This window comes from Peromyscus californicus, unplaced genomic scaffold (genome assembly GCF_007827085.1).
Source record: "Peromyscus californicus insignis strain IS unplaced genomic scaffold, ASM782708v3 Scaffold_11__1_contigs__length_118956290, whole genome shotgun sequence".
In the NCBI taxonomy this organism is placed as follows: Eukaryota; Metazoa; Chordata; class Mammalia; order Rodentia; family Cricetidae; genus Peromyscus; species Peromyscus californicus.
The window spans coordinates 65205337-65226531 of record NW_026294402.1 but is presented as its reverse complement, the minus strand read 5'-3'; the positions used below and the strand labels follow the sequence as shown (position 1 = coordinate 65226531).

Here is a 21195-nt window from a genome sequence, read left to right as displayed (position 1 = left end):
AAGCATGAAGAAGTCCACTCTGACACTAGGGGCAAGACTTAGCTAGATGGCAATGAATCAGTTCCTCCTTCCCAAACATCTATAGAAACACAATCCTGTGTCGTCTCGAACTTTAAATGTGCACCAGTCACCTGGGAGTCTTGTTCAAATGCAGAGGTAGGTTTAATAGGTCTGGGGCAGGGCCCAAGAAGCTGCATTTCAAAGCACTCCCTGCTCCCAGGGAGCTTGCAGCCAAGGCTGGGTCAGACCCTCAGGACCCACACGGTGGAAGGAGTGACCCAACACCCGTAAGGCAGCCCTGGCGTTACTGCCTCTTCCAGCGTGGATTCACACTGAGGTCAGCCAGGACCAACAACACATCTCACGACACAGCTCCTGGCCAACAACAGGAGAAGAATTTAGGGTGCACACTCCAGTCCTATGCCAGACTTAGAGGTGTGCAAAACACATCACAGACAATGCGGCTTCTCAGCGGATAGGACTCAGTGCTGGCTTTGGACAGCGACTCGCTCCTTCTACTTCTAATCATTCACATGCTATGGTTAAATGTGTTCCAGAAACAACAAGTCTTCTGGCTCGTGCTCTTGAGCTACTGACTAATTTGAAGCCAAGAGTTCTGGATCAGTGTCCTCAAAGGAAAACAGGAAGAGAAAAATCAACATTAACCGTCTGCAGCTTGGCCACTGGGTCACAGGCCATAGCATGTAACAGGGTTAGAAGAAGGTACTAAAACTGACTATGGGACAAGCCTATATGCTCCCGTGGTACCCTCCTCTCTACCAGAGGAGAGAATGCCACAAGGCTTGGGAGGGAACATCCCATTCCACACAAGCAGTGATAGTCACTAGCTCCAAGGCAAACTCTGGGTGGTCCCACCATCCGGTCAGTTCCAGACTTAGCCCCATACCTAAGCTGCCTCTCTCCTTTACAATCCAGGGCTATATATAAACTTTGCATATCTTTTAAGGTCAATTTGGAATGTGTGAATCTTTATTATTCCTCTCAATCTTATTTTTGCAGGCTAGATGTGCTACACCACTTAATGATACTCTAGTTTTTCTTAGGGAGACACAGGAAGAAATGATCTTGAAGCTTTTCCCATTAAAAATAAAATCATAGCCTTATTTATTATTATTGTTTTTTAGAGCTTCTTCATGCTTCTCTTTGGATGCAGTGCTAGGATTAAACAAACTCAGGACAAAGGATTCAGGCATGCTAAGCATGCATTCTTTCTCGCCTCCCTTTTATTACATTGTTTTATTATTTATTTATTTAGGTTTTTTTGCTTTCTTTCTTTTTTTTTTTTTTTCGAGACAGGGTTTCTCTGTGTAGCTTTGCGCCTTTCCTGGATCTCGCTCTGTAGACCAGGCTGGCCTCGAACTCACAAAGACCTGCCTGGCTCTGCCTCCCGAGTGCTGGGATTAAAGGTGTGCGCCACCACCGTCCAGCCTTAGGTTTTTTTTTTTCAAGACAGGGTTTCTCTGTGTAACAGTCCTGGAACTCACTCTGTAGACCAGGCTGGCTTCAAACTCACAGAGATCCTCCAGCCTCTGCCTCCCAAGTAATGGGATTAAAGGCACGTGCCACCAACATCAGCTTTCTTGTATTACTTTTTCTTTTTTTTTTTTGGTTTTTTGAGACAGGGTTTTGCGCCTTTCCTGGGACTCACTTGGTAGCTCAGGCTGGCCTCAAACTCACAGAGATCCGCCTGCCTTTGCCTCCCGAGTGCTGGGATTAAAGGCGTGCGCCACCACCGCCTGGCTTGTATTACTTTTTAAAAGATGGTTTCATGATGCCCAGACTGGCCTCAACCACGCTACCCCGAACCCTTCACTTTCTTGCCTCCACCTCCCTAGTGCTAGGATTATATGCATGTAACCACCACACATGGTCTACGCAGTGTTGGGGATGAACTCCAGGGCTTGGTGCAAGCTAGGGAAGTTCTCTCGCCCAGCCCAGCCAAGCTTCTCAACACTGAGCTCCATGCCCAGCTCAAGAGATCAGCTGAACCCTTAGCTCAGCTGATAAAGTGGTTACCTAGCATTCATGAAGCCCTGGGCTCCATCCCCAGCTCCAAATAACCTGGACATGGTTGGTGATGCATTCCTGTAACCCCAGAGGTAGAGGCACGAGGTTGAGAAGGTTAAGGCTATCCTTGACAACTTAGTAAGACCCCATCTCAAAACAACATCAAACAACAAAACATTGGAACTGCCGTGTGAGATGGTGCCTATGTGTAACTCCCTAGATTTTACTGAGACAGCCTTCATTGACCTGTGCTATCAGATGCTCCTATCAGTATCAAAAGTGACTGTGCTCCAACGTTTTTTACCAGCAATGTTTATAAGAACTACAGGAGTTCTGACAATGTGAAAGGTATAATTATTATTATTGATGATGATAGTGGAGTTTTTGTTTGTTTTCTTGTTTTGTTGAGAAAGAGAGATTCATATAACTAAGTCTGGCCTTGCTAGCCTTAAACTTGCTGTGTAGTCAAGCCTTGAACTTCTGATCTTCCAGTTTCTACCTCTGAGTGCTGGGATTACAGGCATGCACCTTCATGCCTGATGCATGTGGTGCTGGGAATGAACTCAGGGCTTTGTGCGTCCAGGTGAGCTTTCTACCAGGTGAGCTAGACAGATCCCCAGTTCTGATGCAGCTTTAATACAAATTTCTCTTATTTTCATGTTCGATGAATAACTTCAACTCCCCTTCATCTCAGCTACCTTTCATGTCGCTCTCTCTCCGTTTGAATGGCGGCCCTTTTGATTAATTCCTAAGAGCTCATTACATATTAGAAATGTCACTATGAAAACATAGTTTCTTTGTACATTTCATGTACCTTGGTTACACAACCTGTGCTCTGCAAAATAGATTCTTTGCAAAGCTACAAATAGATGAAAAGTGTGCGTCACCATGCGCAGCTACAAACGGAGTTTCTGAGCTCACCGCCGCAGACTCACCTGGACCTTGGGGCCTCCTCCGGACACTCTGGAGACGTAGCTCATGATGTACTTGGCAGCCACTGTCTTCCCAGCACCACTTTCACCACTGAGGAGAGAAAGACAAACACCGTGAAGTGGTCCCTGCCAGCTCCTTCATCCACTGTCTCCACATGAACAAGTCACAGAGAAACCAGGAAGACTGGACTCAGGTGGGGGTGGGGACCAGCATGGAGCTAGTTGAGAAAAGTGGGGACCACGGCAGGAACAACTCACTCCTCTGACCTGGTGAGCGTGGCATAGACTGAGCCTTTACCAGTGCCATTGTGCACAGGCCAGACAGTTGATTTTTTTTTTCTTTTCTTTTTTAGTGATTTATTTATTTTTATTTTATGTGCATTGGTGTTTGACCTGTGTGTATGTCTGTGTAAGCATGTTGGAGCCTCTGGAACAGGAGTTACAGACAGTTGTGAGCTGCCATATGGGTGCTGGGAATTGAACCCGGGTCCTCTGGAAGAGCAGCCAGTGCTCTTAACCGCTGAGCCATCTCTCTAATCCCCAGTTAAGTTTGTCCAGTCACAGGAGGCATGATTAGGAAACTATAAATATCAGAAGGATAGAAATGTCCAGACATTACAAGTGACATCCACACACGTTTTTGTATATGGAAAAAAGGAGGCTATGAAGTAATTTCACCTCACATACTCCACTCTAATTATAGACAAAACATAGTTAGAATTTCATTTTTATTGTTGAGACAGGGTCTCACTACATAGTTAAGGCCGGTCTTGAACTCAAAATCCTACTGCCTCAGTGATGGAATTCAAGGCATGCATGAGCCACCGCCCCCAGTCAACAAAAATGGTTTTTGAAGGACTAGAGTTATAGTGCAGAGGTAAGCCTCCTGAGATGCACGAGGCCCAGGGTTCAAGTTCAAAAAGCCCCATTTTTCAAAATATTAGCAGAGATTTGGGTCAGGATAAGGCGACAATGGGAAAGCTGTTCATTTGGGATAATTCTTTCCTAACCTTTTTATCATGCTGTGCTATTTTGTTTATATATACATACACATAAATATACATGTACCTAGACATATATATGGAAATGTATATATAGTATGAATATATATGCAAAAATGGGCACTCTGAGGCTTCAGACTCTGCCTTGATGTAATGCAAGCTTCCTTATTTTAGAAGCACTAAAATTAAATGATGAGGCAATATTAATCACATCCTGAGAAACAAAGACTACCTTCCGCTGGGTGGCCAGAGTGCACAGCAGTAGCCTTTTGTTAATAGTCTGCTCTCCAAAAACCCCCATTCTTCCCTCAAAATCCCCCTGAATTCATAATGACCTCAATTCCAAACATGCTCGACTCCATCTGAAGCCTCATCATTCTGTGCATAGCCTAGGTGTTGCCAAAATAGAGCTTGTTAAAGAAACCCACATCTAGAAAAGGACCCAGCAGGAAAACTGCAGGCTGCCCTAAGTTCATCGGTTCATACTTGTTGTTCTTGGTAGTCAAGAAACCGGAGGTGCACATCTTATGTCCTATGAAACTCAAAGACTAGGTGACATCAACAAATGTTTCCAATTGTAGAATGCTCTTCCCCAGCCACCATCGTCAGAGCAGCTGCGACTACATGCAAGCAGCCTTCAAGAGCCTGCTTGTTAGGTGTTGATGTTCTGGCAGAGGACAGGGTGGGCGGGTGGGTCATTGGGTCCTCACCTGGATCTCCTTTCCAGCTGTCTGTGATTTTGCCCCAGCTGCAGCTGGCCTCCCAGAGGCTCTATTTTATGACTTACTTTATAAGTTGTAACAGTGTAAACACTGAAGAACTTTGGAAAAAGGAAGTGTAGAGTTACAGAAACAGTTAAGATAATTATGAGACTGTAACAAGTACAGACAGGGCAGCTAAGGCTCCACGGCAACAATGTATCTGCAACAGGTTGATAACAATATAAAAATACAGCCGGGCGGTGGTGGCGCACGCCTTTAATCCCAGCACTCGGGAGGCAGAGCCAGGCGGATCTCTGTGAGTTCGAGGCCAGCCTGGACTACCAAGTGAGTTCCAGGAAAGGCACAAAGCTACACAGAGAAACCCTGTCTCGAAAAACCAAAAAAAAAAAAAAAAAAAAAAAAAAAAATATAAAAATAACACCGGAAAAAGAAAGGGCAGGACAACTAGAAAAGATATTCCTTGGTCCTAGTTGGCTCTCTGTTGCTGTGATAAAACATCATAATAAAAAGCAACTTAGGGAGGATGGGATTTATTTGGTTTCTAGCAGGGCATCATCAAGAGACACCAGAGCAGGAACCCAGAGACCACAGGAGTTCTTACCGCCTTGCTCCCTATGGCTTGCTCAGTTTGTTTTCGTATATACCCCAGAACCACCTGGACCCTCCCATATCAATCATTAATCAGGAAAATGCCCCATAGACATGCCTACAGACAATCTGAGGGAGGCAGCCTTTTCATGACTCTGGCTTATGCCAGTTGACAAAATAACCAGCACAGACCTGTTTGTTAGGTGGCTGCTACATAAATGATACTTTTCTAAAATTTCATGGTGCTGAGCATTGAACCTCGAGCTTCATGCATGCCAGGCAAGTGATCTACCACTGAGCTACAAACCCAGCCCTGATAGTGATGTGATTTCTTTTTTAAAAAATAATTATTTTATTTTTAACTACTTGCATGTGTGTGGCTATGTGTGGGTATGTGCACGTGAGTGCAGTGCCTATGGTGGCCAGAAGGTGGTATCAGATTCCACTAGAGCTGGAGTTAACAAGCAGCTGAGGGTCATCCAACATGATTGTTAGGAACTGAACTTGGGTCCACTGTGAGAATACTACACACTCTGAACCACAGGCCATTTCTCAAGGCCCTGTGATTCTCTTAATGCTTACATTTTTATTTTGTTTTTATGGTTCTATTGTGTGCGAGTGTGTGTGTGTGTGTGTGTGTGTGTGTGTGTGTGTGTGTGTGTGTAGTGTTTGTATAGATGCAGGTGTCATACAGGTGCTTGTGCACATCTGTGTGGAAGCCAGAGGATGTCAGAATGTCTTTTCCATTACTTTCTACCTTATCTATCTATCTATCTATCTATCTATCTATCTATCTATCTATCTTGAGGTAGGGTCTCTCACTGAACCCACAGCCTCCTACTGATTGGCTAGACAGGCTGGCTACTGAGCTCTGGGGATCTGCCTCTCCCCCAAACCATTCCCAATGCCTGGGTTACAGAGGGCTTACCATTCACTTACGTTTTTGTTTTTGAGACAGGCAATTAACTATGTATTTTATATTTTTCAAAACACCTTTTCACAAAAAAGGAAGGATCACATCACAATGATAATGAATATTCATCAGTTTCATTACATTACTATTCAACTTTTTTTATATATCGCCATGACTAATCAGGTTTCTGTACGTTTACATTTTTGTATTTAGAATTCCTTAGAATAAGCGGCCAGAGAGAAAAACACAGCAAACCTAGGAGAGTTCTAAAGTAAAAGTCTAACTATCCCTCTTTAGTGCCCTTGTTTAATAGTGTGACCAGACATGGTTTACTGTATCTCTTAAAAAATGTTTTTAAATGGGGGGGAGGGGGAGGCGCTCATGCCAACGGTGCACATGTGGAACTCAGAAGTCAGGATGATTTGAGGGAGACGTTCTCGACTTCAATCATGTGGGTCCTAGGGAATGAACTCAGGTCACTGGGCAAGAAGCATCTTTGAGGACCAACCTGTCTCCCATACCTGATCAAGCATTGTATCTCATTGTTTGAAGCAAAAGAGCAGAATTATAATGTAGAAAGTAACTCTTTTTCACATATTAAAATAAGTAATGTCAGGTCCAAAAATAGGACATCCGCATTCTCAGTAGCTGTGATTTTCTTTTCTAGGCAATTTAAAATAATTAGTTCTGGCTAAACATTGATCTGAATGCTCGTCTCTTGGTTTCAGCTCACAGGCACTTAAAGGAAGACTTTATTGATCACAGCCGGTAATTTGCTCAAAATAATGGCACAATAATGGGATGTTCCATAATACTGAAGCTTACAGTATATATAACCATAATTGCCCTGGCCTGCTTGGGAGGGGAAAGCACTGTCTAATGTGAAGACACTATGAAGACATGAGACATGATACAGCACACCCCAAACCACTCCCTCGGTAGCTCACAGCGGCCATAGCAATTGCCCTTGCCTGTGTATACAGACAGTCTTTCCTAATTCCATCGTTCGGTTTGACTTCTAGGGAGAAGGTCTGAAAATGGTGGAAGTTCAGTTAGGCATGGTGGCGCGTGCGTGCCTGCGATCTCATCCCTAGGGCTGAGGGAGGAGGATCAAATTCTGTGGTATGTTTGAGATACATACAGCAAGACTGTCTCCAACACTAAGGGCTAGGGATGTAGCTCCACCGGAGAGTGCTCACCTCACATGCTGTCCTAGTTAGTGTTGCTATTACTATGATGGAGCATCATGACCAAAGGCAACGTGGGGAGGAAAGGGTTTATTTGGCTCACACTGCCACATCATTGTTCATCATTGAAGAAAGTCAGGACAGGAACTCAAACAGGACAGGAACCTGGAGGCAGGAGCTGATATAGAGGCCTTGGAGGGGTGCTTCCTACTGGCTTGCTCATCATGGTTTTCTAAGGCTGCTTTCTTATAGAGCCCAAGACCAATAGCCCAGGGGTGGCACCGCCCACAATAAAGTGGGTCCTCCGGCATCAATCATCAACTAAAATAATGCCCTACAGGCTTACTTGCAGCCTGATCTAACGGAGGCATTTTCTCAACTGAGGTTCCCTTTCTTCAGAGGACTCCAACTTGTGTCAAGTTGACATAAAACAAGCCAGCACACATGCCAAAGGCCCTGAGTTTGATTCCCAAAGCAGAAAAAAAAGAAAACAAACAAACCAACAAAAAAACCAACCCGCCGGGCGGTGGCACACGCCTTTAATCCCAGTACTCGGGAGGCAGAGCCAGGTGGATCTCTGTGAGTTCGAGGCCAGCCTGGGCTACAGAGTGAGTTCCAGGAAAGGCGCAAAGCTACACAGAGAAACCCTGTCTCGAAAAACCAAAAAAAAAAAAAAAAAAAAAAAAACCAAAACCAAAAACAAAAAAAAACCAACCCAAAAATTCCTTTATAAATTAGGAATGGGGGTGGGGTGGGGGCTGGCAAGAGGGCTCAGCAGGTACAAGCATTTGTTGCCAAGCCTTGCAACCTGAGTTCAGTCCCCGGGATGCACAGTGGAAGGAGAGTACTGACTCCTACAAGTTGTCTTCTGAACTCCACACATTTGCTGTGGCACACATGCACACACGTAGGTACACAAAAAACAAATAAAAAGTTAAAAAAAAAATTAAGAAATTAAGGAACCTCACCGGTGATCCTTAACTAGGACAGCTCAATATTCTAGATTCTTCTCTCATCATCAGAACTCCAACCTCCAAGGGCAGTTTCTAGACTAGGAACAGTTAACTGGTATAGTGCCCCAGTGTGCTCCAGAGATCAGCAATTCAAAATCAGAGTCAAGACAGACTTTATAGGAAATCCCAACCCAAACAGGAAACAATAGGACATTTGTGGGTTAGCTGTAAAAGTCGGAACTTCAGCCGTTTACGATGTTGTGTTTCTAACTGGATTCTAGGGGACTGTCACTGCTTTTGTGAGCCAGGCTGTTCCTTGCTTACAAAGCAACCGTGCTTCCAATTCCCTTCCAGTCACTCTAGCAAGTGTGAAAGCGGTTCAGCTTTTGTGTTGCTGACTCAGACATCTTGACTGCTGGAGGACTCCATCCCGGGTCTGGACATCTCTCAGCACTGTTTCTCCATAGCTGCTGTGTCCTTGCGGCCCATGGGGTGAATGCAAATGAGGCGCACTTGTATCTGTTTGTGTTTCAGGAAATGTAAGGTGAAACAGTAACCGTGCATACACTTTTTTCCCCCAGCACACAGGGTCGAAGCCCCCTTCTTGACAATGTGATAGAAGGGCTGTGGCTCTAGCCTAGGATGAGCTGACGGCCTCCTGAGGAATCTTTTTTTTTAAGTACAGATTTAAAATAATATGTTTCTGTTTTCATTTGTTTGTGTATGTATGTGTGTGTATCACATGTGTGCAAGTGCTTGTGGAGGCCAGAAGAGGGCGTCAGATCCTCTGAGCTGCAGTCACGTGAGGGTAATTGTGAGCCACTTGATGTGGGGTGCTGGGAACTGAAACCCCGTCCTCTGGGAGAGCGGCAAGTGTTCTTGCCTACTGAGCCATTTCTCCAGTTCCCACCTGAGGCATCAAAGCATGCGAGTTGTATTGACAATGGTCAGATAAGAGTATTAGGGGTTTTAGGGACTAGTGGACTATGTCTTAGAAAAAAGTTTCTAAAATCAAATAACAAATATTTAATTCCCATTAAGATAGGAAAAGTTATCCAAGAAGGAGGATGTGTGTGTGTGAGTGTACGTGTGTGTGTGTGTGTGTGTGTGTGTGTGTGTGTGTGTGTGTGTGTATGCATGGATACATGTGTGCAAACGGGAGGCAGAAGTTGGCATTAGGCATCTTCCTCTGTTGCTTCCTCCTTGTTTTCTGAGACACAGCCTCTCAGCAAATGTGGTGCTCACTGACTCTAGTCTAATGGGTCACTGAGCTCCATCAGTCTGCCTGATCCCTATGCCCATTGTTAAGGTTACAGATGCGTATGACCATGCACATCTTTTTATGTGGGTGCTGGGGATCCAAACTTGGGTCCCTGATTGCTCCACAGGCCTTTTACCCACTGAGCCAACTCCTCAGCTCCAGAGAGTCAAATTTGAACAGCTCTTGAGTCTTTACTGATATGTACCCATTTAAGCAAATCTGCCGAAAACAAACAGCAGCCTGCATTGCTGTGATCAGAAGCCTAGATAACTTCGCAAGAATGGGAAGCCACATCACAGAAGGTTCTGGACAGCCCTCTCCAATGACTCTGTTTAGACTCCTTTCCCGAAAGCCTGTGGGACCTGAGACTGACAGCTGTCAGATGTGACATACCTCTCTGCTGGCCAGGGGTGGGGTGGGGTGGTGGTGTTCTGGAGCTGAGAAGAGAAGGATCCTCGCCCAGATCCTTGAAATCACACTAACATATAAAGTTAAGTTATATATGTTCTGTTGCACTAAACTACAAAACCATAGTCCCACTGCTGTCCTGAGCAGACTGTACGGAAAAACATGCTAACATACCAAGCAGAGTGTGCCTAAGACAACAGCCACTACTCCCCCTATCCCCTACCCCCCAATGAATTAATGCTGTCAGGTAGACAGTATTTTTGAGTCTGCCCAGAAAGTGGCTCTGTGGCAAGGCTCACCTTGATCAGCCCAATAAACAGGCAAGTCCTGATGTTTAGTCTGAAGATCGTTTAAACCCAAAGTTGGCTCCTTGTTATATATAAAATTCCCTTTGATGTTACTAGAGGATATTTGAAATCATTCTTCGACAGTTTAGAGGGATATTTAATTCTTTATTAACTTTTTTTATGTTCTTACAACTTATCAGTCCCTGCTTTGGTTTTTTTTTTTAAAGTATTTATTTGTTTTCATTTTATGTATATGAGTATTGGCTTGCATGTATGTACCATGTGTGTGCCTGGTGCCCTAAGAGGCCAGAAAAGGTTGTTGGATCCCCTGGAACTGGAATTACAAATAGTGAGCTGTCATGTGGGTTCTGGAAATTGAACCTGGGTCTTCTGCCAGAGCAGCCAGTACTCTTGAACTGCTGGGCCATCTTTCTAGCTCCCAGCAGTCTCCAATTTTTAAATGCAGCAACTAAGGCTTGCATTAGTTATGCACCTGAAACAGAACAAAACAGAGTCCAGGCCCAGAGTCATCCTGGGAATCTTTTCAAGCCGTGCTGGGCTGCGACAGTTATGTACCAGCTAAGCTAACACAGGCTACTTCACAGCAGCAGAGGAAGGTAGGCTCCTGGGGCCAGCACAGCATGACCACACTCCAAATGCAAGACATCTCACATGTTTCTTTACCTAACACTCAGTTTCTTGATCTCTCAAAGAGGATGGTAATTACTAGTTGGCCACATTGTCATGAAGATTAAAAATTGTATCATTAGGACTGGGCTCAGTTAGTTAAGTGTGTGTTCTGCAGGCCTGAGGACCTAATACAGAAAAAAAAATCAAAACAAAACAAAACTAAAAAGCTGGGCTGGGTGGCATGTGCCATATTCTGGGGTTGGGGAGGTAGAAACAGGCTCACGGGCCAGCCAGTCTAGCCTACTTGTCTAGTTCCAGACCTTGTCTCAAAAAGACAAGGTGGGCAGCCCCTGAAGAATGGTACTCGAGGTTGACCTCTGGCCTCCACATGCACACGAACACATGCATGTGTGCACTAAGGTACATATGAAAGAGATGTTAGTGTGACTGAGATCATGTTAAGGTGCCAGCCCTCCTTGACTCGAGGAATCTTTAGAACCTTAAGAGCTAAAAGGCAAGTTGGGGACGCTGCCTAGATGTGGGTCTCCACTCTTCCACTCCACAGACAACAGCAATTCTCCACCATCTCTCTTAGAGGCGAAAGCTGACAGGGCCCATCAGAGAGCCGGTGAGCCTCAAAGGCTGATGTTGCCGGAATAAACAAGGCATTGCGTGGGCCATCAGAAACCCAGGGGAGCCTTGAAAAGGGTCCCAGTGATAATAATAAAAGGCTCTTGAAATACATCAAAGACAGGAAGGCAGCTTGAGAATCCAGGATGCAGAAGCCAAGAGCAGAACACACACAGCCACATATTAGGGGCATTCTCACTGTTTTCTTTTACTCTTCACCATGGCAAATGTTAGGGAAGCCAAAATCAAAGTGTCTTTTCAAGCAGGTAGGTCAACAACCCCAGATCCAGTAGTGGTACTAGCTCCTACTCTTCTCATAGTCAATATTAGCAGATCCCTTCAAACTACGTCTTTGTTAAGTCCTCTTTGGGGTTTGCAAACAGGGCCTCATTACAGAGTCCAGTTTGATCTGGGACAGCTATGCAGCCCAGGCTGGCCCCAAAGTCACAAAGATCTGACTGCCTCTGCCCCGAGGGCTGGAACTGAACGCATGTGCTACCATGCCTGCCCTAGCTTTCTTAATTCTTTTTAAAGGCAGGGCGGAGGAGGGCTGGTGAAACGGCTTAGCGGGGTCAAGTTGCCTGCTGCCAAGTCTGAAGACCCGAGTTTGATCCCTGGGACCCATGTGGTGGAAGGAGTGGCCTGATTCCTGAAAGTTGTTCTCTGTGCACCAAGTGCAAGCAAGGACTCCCCTCCCCCCCGACATATGCACAAAACAAATGAATTTAAAATGGGGGTGCTGGGAATATAGCTCAGGTGATAGAAAGCTTTCCCAGAATGCACAGCACCCTGGGTTTGATGCCAACACCACGTAAATCGGGCATGATGATGGCACATGCCTATAATCTAAGCACTCAGGAGGTGGAGGCAGAGCATCAGGAGTTCAAGGCCATCCTAGGCTTCATAGTGGGTTCAAAGCCAGGCTGGGCCTTATGTCTATATGATGCCTTATGTCAAACAAATAAACAAATGGACAGACACATAAGGAAACTCTGTCAGCTGTTATTGGATTCATTAAAGACAGATACCCTACTCTTCAGAAAGCAAATACTTTAAGATAGTTTTGAAAAACAAAATTCTAACAAGTGTGATTTATGCGATATCTCGGTTCTTACATATGCTAAGGTTACACAGGCTCAGGAGGCCCAAAGGGACAGGAATTCATGATTGTTGTTGTCAACAGTAAATGTGCCACAGAAATGTTCTCCGAGGTCTAACATGTCCCCACAGAAGCTAGGGGGCAAAGGCTTTAGGCCCATTTGTGGACACACTGCTAAGAGCTTGTCTGGCGACACAGGGTGACAGGGAATGCATTAGAAACTTCCTGGTTCTTCTTCCCTCCTTAAACCACACCACAAAGAGTTGATCTGAAAGATTTGCATAACTGTCTCTGGCATACAAAAACATCCCAGATATGGTTCTAATACATAGATCCAGACATGGATTCTGGAGAACAGATAATGAATGAGCTAACAGACATGAGCTGCTTGGTGACCAGGCTTGAGGGGGACTCCTAAACCTTCGGCTGCTCACGACTCTCAACTACCTACCTGGAGCTGCCTGGGGCCCACACTAGCTTGCTGGTTCCTGTGTCCCTTCTCAGGCTTATTGAATATCATGCACCAGCCAGCCAAGCTCAACTCATGCCAGTATTAGATTTCTGGATCCCTAAAGAACTCATTTTCTCCCCATTAATAAAAGGTATTATCTTTGTGAATGGCCTTTTGTAATTTCACAACTCTGTGTAGACACCTTCAGGACATCACCTTACCTGAAGGCTACCCAGCATGTCATCTACAGAGGAATCTACCACCCAATCAACTAATTTTATGCTACTGTACAAAAGCCATGTGGTTATAATGTAGAAAAAGTCCAGTTCACTATGAAAGGGAAAAATCAGTAGCCATCTTGAGAGACGCTTCCCCCTCTCCTCCTCCAAAGGTATTTGCTGACCAGCAGTTTTAGAAGTGACCAGAAGTTGAACTTATAAGGCTGGGACAAGAAATCTATGTATCCTACACTTGGCAAAACAAGATATGGGGAGTAATGGACTCAACTGACCAGAAGTCGACCTCAGAGGACAGTAGGACTTGAACGATAAATCTGAATGTATATATCCTGGGTTCAACAAAAGCAGGACATAAGGAGTAAAAATTTATGTCTCTGTAGATACCCTGAATCCTGTTAGCCATCAGTAACCTCATGCTTATAGTTCAGCCAGTAACTTGAAAGAACTACCTCACCCCTAGCCACCTCGTCCAATCCCAAGTTGCATGTAAACCTTTCCTATATAAACCCCTTCAAGTGAGGGCTCAGGCCGTTCTCCTCCACCCGCTGTGTTGGATGTTGGACACTCAGACCAAGTCCTAGGCTTGCCTGTTTTGTCATTAAAAAAAAAAAAAACTCTGTGTGCTTGCATCGGATATCAGCTCTGGGGTGGTCTTGCTTGGGGGTCTTGCAACCTGGGCACAACTATCAGGAGAAGAAATTGAGGCCCAGAGCTGGCGAGTCTGCCAGGTTGAAGATCTGTCTGAAAGCAAAGGAACCTGCATACCTAAGAACAAACTCAAGAGAGGTCGGGCATCCGGCCTCGGTAACTGGGGGGATGAAGTCAAGGCCCCTGCAACATCCTCCCCTCTTTGGTTTATCTTTGTTTGCCTGGGGGCTGAGGCCACCAAACTGTCCAATGTGATTTATAGCCAATACTTTGCACCACACAGTAGAACCTCTGACCTCCAGAGGAAGTAGAGGTCAAAGGCACTGATTGAGCCATCAGCAGAAGCCTGGATAAAAACTCTAGACTTTAGAGACTCAAGCAAACATCCCTGATTGTCCATAAGTCGCTGTCACACATCCCCGTTGGAGAGGGTCACACCATGCATGACTGGAAGCCTCGCATCTGGACCCTCCGCCACCTCATCTGATATGCTGACTCTTTCATGCAGCTGTGCTTTGTATTCCGTTGCTACAATAAAACTGTAATCATAGGCACCAAGAGTGGTTTTTTTAAATTAATCTATTTTTATTTTATGTGCATTTGTGTTTTGCCTGCATATATGTCTGTGTGAGGGTGTCAAGTCCCCTGGAACTGGAACTGGAGTTACAGACAGTTGTGAGCTGCCATGTGGGTGCTGGGAATTGAACCCAGGTTCTCTGGAAGAACAGCCAGTGCTCTTAACTGCTGAGCCATCTCTCCAGCACCCCCGAGAATGGTTCTTATGAATGTTTGAGTCTGAGAGTTAGGGGGAACTGGCTACAGAGAGGCAGAAGGGAGGGCCATCTTGTCAGGGGACAGGATCCTTAACCTTAATTTTGTCTCCCTGTTCTACCATCTCCTAAATTAAAAGAGTATCACATCTAAATGGCTGCAAAGATGGATCTTGGAAGCAGTCTCTGGTTCCACACTGCGGCATGTGAATCAAGATGGCGGGAGGTCTGAGTGTGGAAAAGCCATGAACCGGTGCAACTGTGAGCTCTTGAGTAACAAACCCAATCCCGTCCTTCCCAGCAAACACCCAGAAGAGGGACAGAATGAGCAAGGAGAAGGGACGCAGGAACCTACCAGAGAACTCACACTGAACTCCCTCATTACATGTAGTGAAGGAAACACCCCCCTCCTCTCCATGACCTCAAATTGTTGTCATACAAAAGCATTTCCTGTTACTCAAGCAAAATCATCATTTCCTACGCACCCCCCTGAAACGGTTTAACCTGCATCTAATCTACCATCTACATCTAACTTCCGACTTCTAGAAGAACCAGTTGAAGGAATGAGTCCAGTAAGAACATGAGGAACCAATCAGACAAACCTAGAAGACACCCCTGGTAGAACTGGCGAGGTCTCTCAAAAACACCTATGGCATGGGGCTCTGGAGGCAGAACAGAGAGGCAGAATGTGAGAATGTGCAGCCAGCAGCCAGTAGGAGCAAAATGAACCAGAGAGCCAGTGTCATGGGGGAAAAATAAAAGCTGGCCAGAGGAGAACTATGGCAACATAAAAATAAATTCAAGATTCATAAAATATACAACTCTCTCCCCCCAATTTGCATAAATGACCAGGAACGAGCAAGCTGGTGATAACTGAGCCTGAACACAGGCTGCGGGCTTCTGGGACACTGGACTGCTCGTTCTCTGGTTGGGATAATGGTCCAGAGACATGCAATACAAGGATTTTATTTTTCCTCCAGACGCACGGGGTAAAATGCCATTGAGTCTCTCTTCATCTTGAAGCCCTGGGGGCCTGCATTTACCTCAAAAGGCTTCTGTTGTCTTGCTTTACTGTTTTCATTTTGTGCTGTGTAAGTGTTTTAGAGAGTGGTAAGAAACAGAATTCTCAGATCTTAAGTCAAGTGTGATGGCGCACACTGTAATCCCAGCACTCAGGAGCGGAGGTAGGGGGACTGGGAGGCTGGAGCCAGCATAGGCTACTCAGCAAGCCCCTTCCTCAAATAACAAAAAAGAAAAAACAAACAAACAAACAAACAAAAAACAAAATAAGTCAATGATAGGTGTAATATTTACAATTTTAAACCATGAAAATTAAGAATGCAAATAACCCTATTGGCAGACGAACTTGACACACAAAGAGTATAGAAAAATACCGAATTAGCTGACTTTTAAAACCCAATTATTTGGGGGCTAGAGATGGCTCAGCAGTTCAGAGTGCGGGCTGCTCTTGCAGAGGACCCAGCTTCTCTTCCCAGAACCCATGTGGTCTCTCACAACCATCTATAACTCCAGTCCCAGGGGATCCAATTCACTCTTCTGGCTTTCATGGGCACTGGACAGACAAATTCAGGCAAAATATTCATATACATGAAATAAAACGAATAAGCCTTTACTTACATTTATATAATTTATATTTATTACATATATAAATTTATATTTACCTAAAATTTTGGATGCAAATATTGGATATATAGACCAAAAGAACAAAAAAAAATTTTAAAATGAATTCAGTATTGCTACTAATTTGCATTATTATTGTTGGTGCTATAATAATATTAGTATTATTTATTTTAAATACATATGTGTATATATGTATATATTCATACATACACATGTAACATGCATACACTATAAAGCAAATAGTTATGTGTGTGTCATCAGAGACCAAGATGTTTTAGTAGAAGAGAGACAAGTTATGAATATAAAAATCAAAGATATTTTAAAACTCTGTAGTCTGTACACACAGAGCACAAACATACATTTGGACAAAATACTCATACACACAAAATAGTAATAACAGTAATAATAAATGAAAACAAACAACTCTCTATAACCTTAAAAATAAGCTAGAAATAGCAGGATGAACTCATGTCCCATTGTGTTCGTCAAACATTCAAATTCCTTAGTTTTGTCCACTGAAGAGAATAGAAACACTGAGAGCTGGTGCCGAGGACAGTGGTGTCTAAACATCATGGCCCATCCCATGAAACAAGGACCCCTGGGAGAAAGGACCAGTTCCAGGTCTCAGGAGGGCTCAAACGAGGCAAACTTGGACCATTGGCAACAAGGAAATAATCCAAGAGGACTCGAGATGTGTCAGAGGACACGGAGGCCAAGACGAGGGAGAAGGGAGATTATCTGGACACCGGAGGAATAACTGCCGCGTAAACACGGAAGCTATTTTAAACCCACTAGTTAGAAGTGATACTGAAAACACACGCTACCTTCAGAGGTTGCCAGGGGCAACAACTCATTACTTTGAAAAGTGAGGAGAAACGACAGTGAGTAGGCATTTTTCTAGTTTTCCCATAAAGATTATATTTTAAGATGAAATAAAAAAAATGTCCAACTATCCCATGTAAAAGAAATCACAGAATGAGAACATAACTTTAATTAAGCAGTGGTCGTTGAAAACGAGAATCGAGGACGGAGGGGTCTCCTTGGCAGGCTGAACGATAGACATCAACAGGAATGAAGTTCAGGATGTAACAGATGTTTTTGCAAAAAAATGGAATCTGCATCTGGCCATGCTTCGAGACATACTATCCATTTACCCACGTGGTGATCCACATCAACTGTCTACTTGACGGGACCGAGAATCCCCGAGAACCAAACTCTGGCCGTGCCTGAGAAGAAGTTTCTAGATTGGGTTAACTGAGGCAGGAAGACCCACCCTGAATGTGGGCGCATCATGGGCTGGGGTCTTGGACTGAATAAAAAGGAGAAACCATGCTGATTACCAGCATACATCTCCCTCTTTTCCTACTGCAGGTGCGATGTGACCAGCCACCCCGAGTTCTTGAGTCCATGATGGCCTAAAACTGTGAGCCAAAGTAGACCCCCAAATAAAAACAGACACGTGACTATTACGCTTACAGTGACAATGACCTCCAAATTGCAGCCCATAAATTGCTATTGTCAGGTATTTTGTCAGAGTCAGGAGACAAGTAACTACAACAACAGGAAACAGAGAGCATGGTGCGCGGTGTGGGCATCGTCACAGGACCCGGTCAGCCAGAGCACAGAAGGGCCTAGAGCTTTTGTCTTTAACAAATGAACACCAAGAAAAACAGAATGAAGGAGATTGCTCTGTGACTTGGAGACTTGAGAGACACAGCAACCAGGGGCGATGATGTGTGGGCTTTGTTTGGCTTCTAAATGCAAACAAGCCAGCTGTAACTCAGTCCTGGCACTGGAGTGTGGAGCAGATCAAATCATGAAAGGATTCCCTTTTCATTTGTGCGGCAGCATTGGGAACGAGACCTAGAGTCTTGGACATGTTAAGCACTTGCTCCCAAACCAGAAAGGATTTGTTTTTAAGGTGTGATAAGACTTATTTGGAAAGCCTGGCGGTGGTGGCACATGCCTTTAATCCCAGTACTCGGGAGGCAGAGGCAGGCAGATCTTCGTGAGTTCGAGGCCAGACCGGCCAGTTCGAGTTCCAGGAGAGGCTCCAAAGCTACACAGAAAAACACTGTCTCAAAAAACTAAAAACAAAACGAAACAAAACTTATCTTGAGCTGGGAAAAGGGCTCAGATAGTAAAGTACATACAACAAGGGCCTGAATTCCATCTCCAGAACCCTCACTGGGAAAAAAAAGAGATGCCTCAGTGGGTCAAGATGGCTGCTACCAAGCTTGATGACCTGAATTCCAGCACCAGGACCCACACGGTGGAAGGAGAGAACTGACTCTCACAAGTTGTCCTCTGACCTCTACAGATGCCAACACACACACACACACACACACACACACACACACACACACACACACACCAACGCACAGAGGTACACAGAATTTTCTCTTAAAGTTGTATACTAATTATTGACCAATGGAAAGGTTTGCCCCCTAGAATTTGTTTTAGATAACCAAGGGGCTAGGAGGGAAAGGTAAACACAGATTGGCCATGTTTTGATAACCAAACAGAATGAAGGAGGGATGCACAGCAACATACTACGTTATGTCTAATTTTGTGTGTGTTTGTGAACATCATCACAAGTAGCTCTTTCAAAAAGGTTTCAGGGGCTGGGGTGCAGCTCAGCTGGAGTGCTTGCCTGCCATGCATGTGGGTTCTGACCCCAGCATTTGTTTTGTTTTGTTTTTTTTGAGACAGGGTTTCTCTGTGTAGCTGTCCTGGAACTCAGGAGAAAGGATAGGCAGGGCTGGCAGGCAGAGAGAATATATAGAGGGAGAAATCTGGGAGAGGAGCTAAGATCTAGCAGCCAGAGAAGGAGGAGGACTTCAGAGACCAGCCACCCAGACACACAGCAAGCCAGGGAGTAAGACTAAGATTTATAGAAGTAAGAGAACGGGAAAAGCCCAGGGGAAAAAGGTAGTTGGAATAATTTAAGTTAAGGAAAGCTGGCTAGAAACTAAGCCAAGTTAAGGCTGGGTATTCATAAGTAATAATAAGCCTCTGTGTGTGATTTATTTGGGAGGTGGGAGGCACGCCCCCCCCCCAAAAAAAAGAGTAAAAAACCAACAATACAGTTGGGGCAGGAACCTGTTGTATAATATTTTAAGATGTGTTACATTTGTTTATGCTGTGGAACATTTGTTTAATCATGCAAAGGTGTGTTGCATTCTTTTATGTTGCATTTGTTTAACTCTGTGAAGCTGTGTTACTTTGTCTGTCTAAACACCTGATGGTCTAATAAAGAGCTGAGTGGCCAACAGTGAGGCAGGAGAAAGGCTAGGTGGGGCTGGCAGGCAGAGAGAATAAATAGAAGGAAAAATCTGGGAGGAAAGGAAGAAGGAGCAAGAGAACAAGGAGAGGAGGATTCCAGGGGCCAGCCACCCAGCCACACAGCCAGGAACAGAGTAAGTGTGAAGGAACAGAGTAAGTGTGAAAGAAAGATATACAGAAGTAAGAAAAGGAAAAAGCCCAGAGGCAAAAGTTAGATGGGATAATTTAAAGTTAAGAAAAGCTGGCAAGAAACAAGTCAAGCTAAGGCCCGGCATTCATAATTAAGAATAAGCCTCTGTGTGTGATTTATTTGGGAGCTGGGTGGCGGGCTCCCCCAAAAGAGCAAAAACAAACAACAACAGGAACCTGGAGGCAGGGACTGAAGCAGATGCCATGGAGGAGGAATACTGCTTAGTGGCTTACTTCGGTGGCTTGCTCAGCCTGCTTTCTAATATAGTCTAGGACCACCTGGCTGGGGCGGTAACACTGCCAGTGAGCTGGACCCTCCCCATCAATCACCAACTAAGAAGATGCTCCCAGACCTGCCCCCAGACCAGTCTGCTAGAGGCAATTTCTCCATTGAGATTCCCTCTTCCTAGGTGACTCTAGTTTGAGGAATTGATACAAATCAGCCAGCACACACGCTCACTCCTGCTGACATCACTCCTGTCCCCAATCAGTTCCCCTTGTACTTTCATGTCATGTCATGTCATGTCATTCATTCATTCATTCATTCATTCATTCATTCATTCATTTCTTTTCAGTGACTGGGCAAGTTCCATTACTGTTGGAGATGGGCAGGAACACGGGCAACTTCCCAGTGGCTACACCATTGAAGAAAATGCCTCCCCTCTCCCATTAACTGAGGGGTGGAGCCTTGTGAGCTGCTCCCCTGAAAGTGTTTATGATCTGGCATTGGACAAGGGACAAATACAAAACAAACCAAGCGGCACCTGCTGGCTCCTCAGACACACTGAATGGCGTTGCACATCAGGGCTGCCCTGACAGCTCAGGGCTAGAGGCTTGCTGGCCTGGTTCTTTCTCCTACCTGATGATGACACACTGGTTCTCTCTGTCGATGATCATGTTTCTGTACATACTGTCAGCAAGGGCATAGATATGAGGCGGGTTCTCATACTGCGCCTAGGAAAGCAAAAACAGAAACCCACACCAAACCACAGTAAGTTTCTTTGTGTGGACCATCAATGACACCATGGCACACAGCTCCAGTGTTTAGCATTTACAGGCAAAGGTTTCGTGATTCGATGATTCATAAAAATGTCCTAGGTTATGGCCTATTACACCCTGGGGAAGTGAAGGTGGAGTTTGGAAGCACTCCTCCATAAGCATGCCCATGATTCAGCCCTCAGATATGACCCAAGTACACCGCCCTTCCACCCAGGCATGCCTCTGCAAAGCCATTCTGCTCCAAATTCATGTCTCCAAATACTGGAGACACTTGGCAACTATCAGAAAAGGATCTGCCAAGACCCTGGGTCTCGCTTTGACCAGAATTCTAAAT

General features: G+C 44.9%; 1 protein-coding gene across 1 annotated transcript in view; it reads right to left on the bottom strand.

Annotated features, from left to right (window-relative positions):
• Myo1e (myosin IE) overlaps positions 1-21195 on the bottom strand; it is a 205140-nt gene that overhangs the window by 86667 nt on the left and 97278 nt on the right. Inside the window, exons 4-5 of the mRNA XM_052713547.1 lie at positions 20722-20816; positions 2964-3051 (exon numbers count right to left, since the gene is read on the bottom strand). Of these exons, the coding sequence (XP_052569507.1) occupies positions 2964-3051; positions 20722-20816 (183 nt within the window). The remainder of the gene's footprint in view (positions 1-2963; positions 3052-20721; positions 20817-21195) is intronic.